Source organism: Dasypus novemcinctus, chromosome 5, assembly GCF_030445035.2.
Source record: "Dasypus novemcinctus isolate mDasNov1 chromosome 5, mDasNov1.1.hap2, whole genome shotgun sequence".
Taxonomy (NCBI): Eukaryota; Metazoa; Chordata; class Mammalia; order Cingulata; family Dasypodidae; genus Dasypus; species Dasypus novemcinctus.
In genome coordinates this window covers 36078120-36091926 of record NC_080677.1, presented here as the reverse complement: position 1 = coordinate 36091926, position 13807 = coordinate 36078120, and the positions used below count along the sequence as shown (strand labels likewise).

The following is a 13807-nucleotide window of genomic DNA, read 5'->3' as shown; positions in this document are numbered from 1 at the left end:
GCAGGAAATAAGCGTTCCTGAGATCTATGCCTCTCTTGCAATGAAGAAAAAAAGGTACATTTGCTAAACACATATTTAAGGATATAATGAGACAAAAAATACAATGTATTTTCCTTACGCGTATTATTAACCTTTGATTTTGTTTAACCACAAGGTGGCAGGAATTCCCAAGTTAAATTTTGTCTTAGAGAAATAGCCACACATTGAGGAATCCTCTTAAAGTGGCATTCTTAGAGTTTTAACTAACAAAAAGAGGTAATTACAAACACTTTTTAAATAAGTCCTGAAATCCTCATTGTAAGTGGCCATTCATCATCTGAAATGCAGATTATACACTAAATAACAACTGGATATTATCAACAGCAATGAAAATGCTCCAAAAATATGTAATAGCTGCAAACTTTTGAGCTCTAAACTTGGTAGGTATCATAAGTGTTTGGGGGACATTACCTTATTTCCTCTCAACAGCCTCATGAACTGAGGCCTCCAATTATTCCTATTTTAGATGGCAGTGACTCAAGGAAGATTAACTTGACCGAAGTCATAGCTAGAAAAGTGCTGGCACAGAGTACATTCTGTGGAATTGGACTCTGGAATGTAGCCTCTTAACCTCCACAACACGCTTGTAACTTCACAAGCACACACCAGGTAAAGACTCTCAAACAGCAGATGCTAAGAGAAGAGGTCACTGAGCGTATCAGCTCAGCCCTCGTTACCTGAAGATGTGCATAATGGGGAGGGAATGGAGAAATCCCACCCAGCAGGCTTAGGTAGCAGGTAGTCCTGCTGGAGCCCACCCAGCAGGCAGGATTCTGTGGCCTTTCCCAGCTCTAGCCAACTCAAGATGCTCCAGAAACAGTGGGGCAAACAAGAGTTACTATTTACTGAGTGCAGGTCCTTTTGACAATGTTATTATAAATACTTGCATATACACATGAATATATTAGTTTCTTTTCAACCCTCATTTTGCAGCTGAGAAAATGGAAGCTCAGAGAAGTCAAGGTTACCCAGTCAAGACTGCCTAACCAGAGTCTATGCTTTCTACACTACACCCAAATCCAATGCCTCACAAGTAAAATTAATTTTCCTCACAGAAAAAGCATGCACTACACATCCCTTTAAGTACAAAACTCTCAGAAAACTTTGGATGGACACCAATTTTCATAACATTGTATCGTAAAACTGATTTTCTGCATTCTTTAGATTTAATTTTCTCTGAATACCCAATCACTTTATAATTCTCTTTGATCTTTGGAATCCTTAAACAACAACAATAATATTCATATAAGGTAGCTCAATCTGGGCAGGAACTAGAATTCCCTAATACCCTCTTTCACCACTGCGAAGCATGTTCTTGACAGAGACTTGCCCTTCGTTCTTTGGCAATTTTTGGTCAATAGTAATGAATAAATGTTAACTAATTAAATATTAGAATAAGAGCTGTGATGACTTTTTCCCTAAATGAAATACCTAATTTATTTGTTTTGTCTTCCTAATTACATAAATTATAGAATTCCTAACAGACGTGCCCCCTTCAAGATTGACAGGGCACTGCCAGTCTCTAACAGCCACTACAAAGAACTTATAGAAATTAAGAGTTTCCACATTCAGCTTGCTGTCTTTAAAATTATTTTCAGTGATAACTCTGCCAGTCTTACCCTTCTTGTACTTGTACTCTTAATGCTTTGGAATCAAACAAAAAAAAAGATAAGGCTAAGTGCCAATTAACTTGTCCCTACTAAATTTCATTTTATGATGTCTCTTCAAAGCTAGCTTGAGTCTCCAATGTACGTTCTCCCCTATGACTAAATAACTATTATGTTTAGCATTTCTTCCCTTTAATAGCTACGCTCACCTAAGTTTTCATGCAGGTCAACTACAACAGACCAACTCCATGTATCCTCAGGTTTATTATATCATCCCATATTTTCCATCCAGAGGACTTAAACTATTAGAGACTGAAACAAGTAAAACAAAAGAAGTCTCAGTTCTCTCACTGCCCTCACTTTTACCTGATACTGAGTTGAACTGTGTCTCCCAAAGTTCAAGTCCACTGGCACCTCAGAATACGATCTCATATGGAAATAGGGTGTTTACAGGTGTAATAGTTATGTTAAGATGAGGTCATACTGGGTTACCTTGGGCCTTAAATCTAGTAACTGGTGCCCTTTAAGAAGGTGATATAAAGACACAGAGACAGGGAGAAGGCCAGGGAATCAAGGAGCAGAGATTGGAGTGATGCAGCTACCAGCCAAGAGACGCTAAGGACAGCCAGCCACCACCAGAAGGGAGGAAGATGCCAGGAAGTATTCTTCCCCTGAGGCTTCAGAGGTAGCACGGTCCTTCTGACGCTTGACCTCAGACTTCTAGCCCCCAGACTGTGAGAGAATATTTATTATATAAACAGGACTCCTGGTTTGTAGCAATTTGTTAGGACAGCCCTAGGACACCAGTATAACCCCCAACGCAGTGTGGGTATAAAATGCAAATTTTTCCTGTTCCTCCTCTTACTTGACATGGTTGAAGAACAAGGTTTGCTTAAGGGAAAAAATCTGTTTGTTTTACAATGCACACTACAAATGGCTAATTTATATAATATCCAAGGAACACATACAAATTAATTTTTTAATGGTGAAAGGATACAAAGAAAATAGCTTTTGAAAATATTAAAAGATGCTCGGCCTCATAAGAAAATGAAAATTGACATAATGATATGTCACTTTTATGGAGAAAAGGGCTCTCACACAGTGTTAGTGGGAATTTAAACTAGTTCAAGCTCTACAAAGGAAAACTTGCCAATATCTAAAAAATAAATTAAAAATGCTTATAAATCTCAATGCTGCATTCTACTTCTAGGAATTTGTCCTATCAATATATCAAACACATGTAAAATGACATGTAAAAGAGGATTCACTATAGCATGGTTCATAATTGCAAAACACTAGCAACAATCTAAACAATCAGTTTGGGACTGAGTCATTCCAAATCCATACAAAGACTATGCAACTACAAAAAAGACATTTATGTGTGTAAAAAAATCAAATGCTATAGCATCATGTATCAAATATACACATGTATTTGTCTTCCATATGGTTATTGCCGAGGAAGGGAACACTGTTGTTGGGGAGAAATGCTGGGAGGAAGATTTGTGCTACATACACCTTTGGAACTTTAAAATTTTGAGCCATGTGACTATCAATTTCAAAAATGAAGTTCCATTTGTGTCATGCAAATTTTTATCTCATTCCCAGCCCTATCTTTCCTTTCCTGGTCCTCCATAAGTGGGCACTGCCTCTGTCAACCTAGCTGATTTCCCACTCTTACAGTCCTTTTTTTCTTTCTTTTTTTTCTTACAGTTCTTTTTGCCTCTCCCACTTTAGGCTTGGGCCAGCCAGCATGGTAACCTTTCCACTTTCTCCACATCAAGAACACAGTCTGTTCCTGCCTGTACTGTGAGCTGGTGGTTAAGATTTCATGGTGTGCTGACACTTGGCATCCAGGATCGTGTTTTGAGCAGATCTGTCAAAAGCAGAATGTGTGATCCCCACTTTCTCTAGCTAGCGCTCAGTGGTTCATTAGATCATTTGCAATGGTATTTTCCTAGGGGAGAGTGTTTAATCTGTGAATTACTACCTATTAATTTCACTGAAGTGTTCTTTTTCCACAAACCCAAAAGCAAGTTAAGTTACATTAGCCCAATTACACTCCAAATGACCAGGGCAAACATTAGGAAAATCAGTGAGCAAGGAGACTTAACATTCAACACTATTAGCTTAACACAGAATCAACTCAACAACTTTGGAAAAAATAGCTGTACATTTAAGATACCAAGAAGGGGAAAAAAGTCTTTATGTAGTTTGGGAACAATATCCAGGCCCAGAGGCTTTTTTGGTTTGGGTTTTTTTTCCAAATAGGATATAATTTAGCTTCATATCACATAATTCCATTATTGGCATAAGGATACATTGAAAATGCAATAAAATTTTAACCAATGCAGATTCTCACTGAACATTTAAATTAAAAAAAAAAAAAAAAAAAGCACAATCGTAGGATCAAACTTTGCAAAATAAAGTTTCGTCCTACTACCCCCCAGCCCTTCTCCAAGTTATAAATACACAAAGTCATTGTACATAGCCTGGTTATAACATTTACAGATAAAATTTCAAACTGCTTACTGTCTAGCTTGGTCCTTACTGGAATAGGTTACATTTACGACAGCAGTTTCCGAGTCCGTATTCACTGGAGGAAGACAAAAACAACAAACAAAAAGAAAATAAGTTAATTTTCTTCCCATTTTTTTCCCTTCTACAAATTTGAAAGCAATTTAGAAGACATGTACCTTGCTCACAGCTCTCCACCACTCCATACTGGACTAGTAAACTATCCAGAACCTATCCGGAGGGGGAGAGAAAATTACAAACTTTGAGTTTCCCAAGTTACTAGGAAGGGCAGGAATATATTTTAAATCACGAATTGTGATGGGCAAAAAGCCAAAAGATGAGCTGGGGCTTTTCTGTCTACAGAACAGAAGGAAGGACACCACAGAAGGACAATATGGTGCCATCCCTCCCCTGCCCACCCCTGAATCCAAAGCTGGCAAGTCGAATCCCACTCCCACAGCTACCCACGAAGTAAGAGGGCTCAGCAAAGCGTTCTCAGCCACAGCCACCTAGTTTCTGAAGCTAAAGGAAAATGAAACATATATTTTTTTCATAATATCTAATGCATTACCATACTTCCTCCTTATGTAAAAAAATCACTTGAGACAAGGGCCCAAGTTTAAAAGCTAACTGTTACACATTCCTTTTCAAAAGTCTTTTTTTTTTCAGCTATAAACAGAATAGACTACTCTCACAGCGTGCTAGCAAAATGAAGAAATAACATAGTTGATATTTTACCTGAAGCCTTGATTTAAAGAATAACATAGGTATCATATACATACATAAGTGGTTAAAAGAAGGGGGAGATAGGTGACCATTTCTAATTCTATATTGGGTTGGAAAATGTACAATTTGGAAATACTTACGTTTAACCATCTTTCCTGTAAGTTGTATTATTACATCATGTATGTTATTCTAATGGAGAGGCTACTAAAGAGTAATTCTAATTTTATTACAGTATAAACACCACAGGGTACCTCTCCTTGCAATATAAACCAAATTTAACTGTCCTCAGCTTCCCAAAGCTATTATAAACTTTTCTTGAAAAACAAGAAAATAAAGTTCTACAAATTAATAGCAAACCACTTTCTCACCAATTTAATTGTAAAATCTGAAGAGTGTTCCCTTAAAAATGATTTCTGGTTCACATAACACAGTAGAAATACCCTAAATAAAATTTTTAAAAAAGATATTTTGAATTTATGCCCCCCCCGCCCCCGTTGTCTGTTCTCTGTGTCCATTCACTGTGTGTTCTTCTGTGACCGCTTCTATCCTTATCAGCGGCACTGGGAATTTGTGTCATGTTGTGTCAGCTCTCCGTGTGTGCAGCACCATTCCTGGGCAGGCTGCACTTTCTTTTGCACTGGGCGGCTCTCCTTACAGGGCACACTCCTTGCGTGTGGGGCTGCCCTACGCGGGGGACACCCCTGCGTGGCACGGCACTCCTTGTGCGCATCAGCGCTGCGCATGGGCCAGCTCCACATGGTCAAGGAGGCCCAGGGTTTGAACCACGGACCTCCCATATGGTAGGCAGACGCCCTATTCATTGGGCCAAGTCTGCTTTCCCCTAAATAAATTTTAATGATAATTTCATAATAAACTTTAGCAATTTCTTCAACTTATGTGGTTATCTTCTAGTGGTTTAAGCTTCTACTGGTTCCAGTTTGAAATATATAACAAAGTTTGGAGATTAAAAAAAAAAAAAAGATTAGCATCAAATTTATGAGCGGAATGATTATTCACAGTTAGGTTTCAAAGTAGTGAACGTCATTTGAGTGGCAAACACCAGTAGAGCACACTGTGGTGGACTGGAGCATTATGTACCTCAGAAAACCATGTTCTTAAACTTAATCCGTCCCTGTGGGTGTGAACCATTGTAAATTGGACCTGAAGAGGGTACTTCAGTAAAAGTGTGGGCCACCTCAATCAGGATGGGAATTCATCCTATCAATGGGGTCATTTACAAGTGGAATGAAAGTCAGACGGTGAGAGAAAAATCCATGGGAAACAAGATGTTGAAGGTCAACGGACCCTGGAAGGGAAGGTGGAGGCCAAGAAAGGCTGCCGTGTGCACTGCTATGGGCCAGCGGAGCGAGGACCAAGGACCACCGGCAGCCAGCTCCAGAACTCCAGCCTCTGTGAAGAGAGCATCGTCTTGATGCCACCTTCATTTGGATTTTTTACTAGCCTCAAAACCATGAGCCAATAAATTCCCATGGTTTAAAAGCCAACCCATTGCATGGTATTTGACTGAGCAACCAAGGATACTAAAACACACTCTAATCTATGTCACTGATTATAACTGCTCTTAAATCATTACTCTTAATTTTTAGATTTTTCTTCAGAGCACCTAACTGATGCTATCTGAAATATTCATTCGTTTGTCTGGCTCCCCCTCTAGTATAAAACCAAGGATTTTTTTGTTTACCACTTGATCCCCAGCACCTAGAATGTACAGGCACAAAGAGGCATTCAAGTATTTCATAAGGGAACTGACTTTCTCAGGATGAAATTCTAATACAGCTTATTAGGAAAAATACTCTTCATAACAGTTCTTGCCTATTTTAGAGGTAAATTTTCCATATAATGTTGATCACACTTTGTAAAGGAGCCAACAATTAGGAAATCTCTCAACAATGACATGCAAAGGTAAAATATACCATGTACTTTTTAAAACTTAAAAGAGCAACCTACTTATATACAGTTTGTCAAAGTTTGGTCATTTTATGAATACCAAAAAGGAAAAAGATTATGTTCTCAAACTAATCCATTCCCGTAGGTGTGAGAACCTGCTGATTGCACCGTATCAGTGATGCGTGATCTGGTTGTGTTCTCTGCCCTGCTGCTGGGTCTTAAATAAATGGAGACACAGAGAAAGGAAGCTACCATTTCTGATCCTGCCATGTGAGAGAAAGGAAAGGGAGGACTCCAGGTTCACCTACAGTTGCAGAAAGGCAGAGAAGCCCCAAGAGGCTGAGAGAGGTCCTGGAATCTGGAATCAGCAGAGAACAGAAGCACGGAAAGAGGCCCTCATGGAAAAGCTCAGGGCTGAAGAGACAAGCCTGAGAGCCCACAGCTCAGTTCTGGAGCCAGGAGATTCTGGAGGGGAAGGCAAGGATCTCTGCAGTGATCAGCCACCATCTTTGCCATGTGGAACTCAGGATCACCAGTAGCTGATTTGGTGAGAAAACATCTCTGCTGATGCCTTGATTTGGGCATTTCATGGCCTCAGAACTGTGCACTTTTACCATAAATAAAGTCCCCACTACAGAAGCCAACCCATTTCTGGTACTTTCCACTGGCAGCACTGTGGCAAACTAAGATGCTGTTCTTAAAACGGAAACTAAAATTTTCAAATACCAAAATAGTTTTTTAAAATTTCACATATGGGAAGCAGATGTGGCTCAAGCAACTGGGCTCCCTCCCACCACATGGGAGGTCCCTGGTTGGTTCCCAGTGACTCCTAAAGATGACAGTGAGCTGACGCAACAGGCAGGTGCAGCGAGCTGATGCAACAAGAGACACAAGAAGGAAGACATGATGAAAGGCTCAAGAAAGTAGGGAGCAGAAGTGGCGCAAGCAGTTAGGCACCTCCCTTCCACCTCGGAGGTCCTGGGTTCATTTTCCAGTGCCTCCTAAAGAGACGAGGATGAGGAACACACACAGCAAGTGCAAACAATGAGGGACTGGGGAAAATAAAATAAAATAAATCTTTCAAAAATAAAAAATAAATTTCACATGTAAGTTAACAGAATTCTAACAAGGTATTTTAATTCACCGTATATTAAGTAATTAAACAGCAGGAAGGGTGTATCCACCATTTAAATGTTAGTTTTTAAGTGAAGGCCACTCCCAACAGCAGAGCTTTATGGCAACTTGGATTGGGGATGGGGGAAAATAGTGATTATGGTGGTAGAGGAGGTGCAGAATAAGTAAAGGACAACTCTGTCCCTTTTTTATTTAACGTTAATTCAAAAAGAAATATCACTCTTAATTCTTCCAAAAAGCAATTTGTTCAATAATTAGATGAGGCCATCTCCACTTAGTTTAGTTTACGTACTTTAATTTTTTATTTCTCTGGGGACAACACTGTAAGTTAAATACCTGTGCTCTATAAACAATGTTGACTAAACCTACAATAATTCCAGTGAAACAAATATTCTCTAAATGCTCCACTTGTGAAGAGTGGTATATAAATGGTGTGTATTATACAATCTAATTTTTAACTTTTATAAGTCAAAGAAATGGGATTAAAGAGAGACTCCCCAAACAACTGAGTGGAGTGAGATGCTTCAAATCACCACTCCCAAATAGAAACTCTGAACAACTAGCAAGAAGTGGCAGAAACATCTTTCTCAAAGCTCCAGAAAACAAAGGATTGCAGCAAAAGGGTGAGCATCAAATAAAGAAAAAGGCAACTTAAAAGCTGCAGCATCTTGTGGCACACTGGTTGGCCCATCACCATCCCCTCACCAGCTCAGCACTGCCTGTGCTCCTAAGATAGTCCTGGGTCCTGGTTTGGAGGGACCAGAGTAACCCTTGTGCACATACTGGGAGAGCATGTATGTCTGGCCCAGTCTGCCTAGAGGTGGTCTGAGGGACTCACCCTAGAGTTTGCCCTACATGCAGAAGGCAGCTCAAAGAACACTGTGGGAGAGCAGTCAAGCCACAGTGCCCGGGGCAAGGGATTACTGGCTGTAGGACATAATAGTGAAGGTGGGGAAAAGTGAAGAAATGGTTCCTAGGGAAAAGGAGATATTATTCTCATATGTGAATAAATGGGGGAATTCCTAGGGTCTCAGAGACATGCCCAAGATAAGACGCATGTGCAGAAAGGACCAGTGAGGCCCCTATGCTTTGGCATGGAGTTATGATATAAACTGAAGGAGAGCACTCACACAGGTCAATTTGCAAAGACTGAGAAAGGTCTTTTTTCAATTTAAAAAAAAATTGTTTAAGCTTCTGGCATTCCAAGCAATCTGTCTTAACACTAGCTAGAAAAAACATTAAAGAACAGATGCCTCAGGGTCTAAATTCCAGCGATAACACATTAAAATATCAAAGTATCCAGAGGTTGCAACAAAAGGTTACAAAACATATAAAGAAGCAGAAAGCAATGGTCCAGGCAATGGAGAAGATTAAAAAATCAGAAGGGGGAAACGGACTTGGCCCAGTGGTTAGGGCGTCCGTCTAGTCTACCACATGGGAGGTCCACGGTTCAAACCCCGGGCCTCCTTGACCCATGTGGAGCTGGCCCATGCGCAGTGCTGATGCACGCAAGAAGTGCCCTGCCACACAGGGGTGTCCCCCGCGTAGGGGAGCCCCACGCGCAAGGAGTGCACCCGTGAGGAGAGCCACCCAGTGCGAAAGAAAGTGCAGCCTGCCCAGGAATGGCGCCGCCCACACTTCCCGTGCCGCTGACGACAACAGAGGCAGACAAAGAAACAAGACACAGCAAACAGACACAGAGAACAGACAACGGGGGGAGGGGGGGAATTAAATAAATAAATAAAATCTTATTTAAAAAAAAATCAGAAGGCATCAACAAGGATGACCAGATCTGGGCATTCCAAAAAGACTTTTAAAAAAATGGTCCTTAATAGACTCAAAGAGCTAAAGGAAATCAGAAAAACGATAGATGAACACAAAGAAAATAGCAACAGCAATCAAAATTATGAACCAAATAGAGCTGAAGACCATAGTAACAGAAATTAGAACATCCCTAGAGGAGTTTTAACAGCAGATTGAAACTGTCAGAAGATAGCATCAATGAACTTGAAGATAAGACAACTGAAATCATCTAATCTGAGGAGAAGGAAAAAAGAAGAAAAAGTAAAGAAAGCCTGAGGAATCTGTGGGGCACCATCAAACATACCAATAAATGCATTATGAGAATCCCAGAAGGAAAAGAAAGGGACAGAGAGAAAATTTAAAGAAATAAATTTAACAAAAGAAATTTAACAGAAGAAATGGCTATATACATCCAAGAAATCAATGAACTCCAAACAGGATAAGCCCAAACAGATCTACACCATACCATATCATAATTAACTGCCAAATATCAAAGATAAAGTGAATTCTGAAAGCTGCAAAAGAGAAGCAACATATTATCAACAAAGGAGCCTCATTAAGATTAAGTGCCAAATCCTCATCAGAAACCAGGGAGGAAAGAAGTCAGTAGAAAGACATTTAAAATACTGGGTCCAAAATTTGCCAACCAACAATTCTAAATTCAATAAAACTGTCTTTCAAAAATGCAGGAGACGGAAGCGGATGTGACTCAAGTGATAGAGCTTCTGCCTACCAATTGGGAGGACCTACCAATTGGGTTCGATCCCTGGGGCCGCCTGGTGAAAAAGAAAAAAAGAAAGTGTGCCTGTGTGGCAAGCCAGTGCCTGTGCAACTGCCTGTGTGGTGAGTGTCTGTGCAAGTGAGTCACGCAGCAAGATGATGACACATCAAAAAGAGAGACGAGGGGAGAGCCAAGGTGAAGCACAGCAGAAACCAGAAACTGAGGTGGCACAATTGACAGGGAACCTCTCTCCACATCAGGGGTCCCCAGGATCAAATCTCGATGAATCCTTGAGGAGAGAAAAGGAGAAGAGAAAACAACACAAACAGCAAAAAGAGCAGGGTGGGAGGAGGGGAAGGGGGACAATAAGTAAATAAAAAAAATCTTAAAAAAAAAAAATGTGGGAGAGATTAGACATTTCCAGACAAACAAAAGCTGAGGGAGTCTGTCATCACTAGACCAGCCCTACTACAAGATATGGTAAGGAAGATATGGTAAGGAGAGTTCTGCAGGTTAGAAGAAAAGTACACAGACAAGGGATTAAAGAAATAAAGATCTCCTATAAGGGTAACAAATGCCTATGCTATTATATTTTTGGTTTGTAACTTCTTACTTCCTACAGGATCTAAAAGGCAAATGCATAAAATATAATGATAAATCAGTGGTTTTTGACTCATAATGTATAAACATATAATTTCTGACAAGAAAAGATGGAAGGGTATATAGGAATACAGTTTATGCATACTTTTGAAGTTAAACTGGTATCAAAGCAAAGGAGATTGCTATAGATTTGGGATGTTAAACTCCATAACTATTAATACAAAGAAAATATTGGAGAATATGCAAGCTCACAGATAGAGACAAAAAAATTGGCATATAGGTTGCCAGAGGTAGAGTAGAGGGAATGGGGTATTAATGCATAATGGGTATAGGGTTTCTGTTTTGGAAGTTAGGGAAGTTTTAGTAATGGAGTGTGGTGAAGGAACTACAACATTGTAAATGTGATTAATCCCACTGAATGGTGTGCCTGGGAATGGTTGAGATGGAAAAGTTTATATATGTGCTCCCAAAATTAAGAAAGTACAACCAGACAATGACAGTTAAATGCAATACATGATCTTAGATGGGATCTAGCAAGAGAGGAAAAAAGACTCAAAAGGACATTATTGGGACATACAAAAAAAATGTTGGAATATAGACTAGAAGTTTTATATTAATCAAAAACTTCTTGAATATTGCACTTAAGGTAGTTACATAAATATTCTTTTCTTAGGAAATGTACACAACAGTATTAAGTGTTCAAGGAGCATGGTGTATACAACCTACCCTTAAGTGTTCAGAAAATACATTTATAAATAGGTAGGCAGACAAGTATAGAGATATGAATAGATGAACTGATTGGCTGATAATGGACAGAACGAGATGGCAAATTGCCAAAAAAAAGAAAAAAGAAAAAGAAAGGTTAGATGTGAGTATCTGGAAGGTTGGGGGTAAGGCAGATTTCTCTGTATGGGGTTTGTATTATTTTTTATAACTATCCTGTAAATTTGACAGTGCTTCAAAATTTAAAAAAAATCAAGGAAATTACAGCTTCAAACATATATTATACAAGATTTAATACATTCAAAACAAAATACTTATATAGTTAAACATTCTATTCCTAAGACATAATGAATGTTACTGATTAATAACTAACTGGTGTGTAAAATCTCTAGAAATTAATTAGAAACTACAATCCTGCACAGTAAAAAGGGAGCATGTTGTTGCATGTAAATTAGATTTAAATAAAATTACTCAAAACAATCTATATTCCTTAAAAGAAATAGATCCAGATAATAAGGTAGTGTAAGAAAGCCCCAGGAATTGAAGATAGCTAAATAAAAAGGCAAATTCAACTCACTTGGAACTCTGGAAGATGACAGAGACTGAAGAAAGACCACAAAAGCTGAAGTGAATTTTTTTTAAATTAAAAAGGTAGGAGAGTGGCACAGACCTCCCTCCCCAACACTCAGTCCCGTGCGGTTTGAGAGACACAGCATGGCAGCACTCCAGCCCAGGCTCCTCCAGCCATGGCCACTGACCACAGGGCCCCCCACGGCAGTAAATTAGAGCCCCACACACATTCAGGCACAGGGACCTAAGATTGCACAGTCTCAAGGTGGGGGCTTAAGGTCAGCATGCACAAGCATACAAATCGGTGCCCCAGAAATCAAAGTGGTCCATGTTGGAACCACTGGCAAGCTGCCCATGCTCCCAGCCTGGTCCCTAATTGCTGGGGCACCGAAATGAAAAAATCAGGTGGCCCCATCTAGCTCAGGAGGTCACGATCGCCTAAGGCAGAAGTTATCAGAAGTAGAAAAGTTGCATGGGATGAAAAAGGGAAACTAAACCACTAAGGCAAGATTAACCCATGGGCTAAAAGCTGGAGGGGAAAGGTGGCCCAGAGCACAGGAGAGGAGTTGGCCAAATCAGAGCAGATTGGAAGGAAAATTTTGTATAAAAACAAACAGATCAAGACTCCCAGAGGAGAAACAGAGAAAAGGAAATCCTCTTCTGGAGGGGAAACAAATGCACATAATTGGATAATCCTAACAGGTACTACACATGCCCAGGGCAAGAGACAGATACAGAAAGACCTGGGAAAATTTGTACAGTTAGACAAAGCTGTACCAATGGTTCAGTACAAACTAGACCAAGCTTTGAAGAAGACATGTAACAGGCAAGAGGGAAAAAGAAATTGCCTTCCTGAGTTGGCACATCAAAACAATCAAATACCCTAGACATTAACAAATGATCATAAGCCATACAAAGAAACAGTAAGAGATGACTAGTCAATGAACAAATTAAAACACCAGAGGAAACAGACAGTTGAACAACTAATCAATGACATTTAGCTAAATTTCAACAATCAATTCAAGGAGCGAAAGGAAAATATAGATAGAAATAAACTAAATATACATAGAGAAGATGATGTGTGAACAAAAAGAGGAATTAGAAAGCTTAAAAAGATACATAATGGAATTTATGAAGATGAAAAACAATAATGGAAATTTAGAATAGGTAGAAGAAAGAATCAGCAAATTAAAAGACAAGACAATCAAAATCATACAGATAAAAGAGCAGATAGAGAAAAGAATGAAAAAAAAAAGTGAGCAGTCTAAGGGACCTGTGGGACAACATGCAGTACACCAACATGTGCATTATGGGCGTCCTCAGAAGGAAGGAAAAGGAAAAGAGGCAGAAAGAATACTTGAGAAAATAATGGCTGAAAATTCCACAAACCTTACGTGTTCAAGAAGCACGATGAGCTCCAAATAGGATAAACCCTAACAAACCTACTCCAAGGTACATACTA

At 39.5% G+C, this 13807-nt stretch overlaps 1 protein-coding gene across 2 annotated transcripts in view; it reads right to left on the bottom strand.

Moving 5' to 3' along the window:
* Positions 1 to 13807, bottom strand: part of IGF2BP3 (insulin like growth factor 2 mRNA binding protein 3) — a 197069-nt gene that overhangs the window by 41945 nt on the left and 141317 nt on the right. The window contains exons 4-5 of one of the 2 annotated variants that reach the window (XM_058296880.2): positions 4340 to 4391; positions 4176 to 4239 (exon numbers count right to left, since the gene is read on the bottom strand). In XM_058296880.2, the coding sequence (XP_058152863.1) occupies positions 4176 to 4239; positions 4340 to 4391 (116 nt within the window). The remainder of the gene's footprint in view (positions 1 to 4175; positions 4240 to 4339; positions 4392 to 13807) is intronic. The other variant, XM_058296881.2, reaches the window with a different exon arrangement.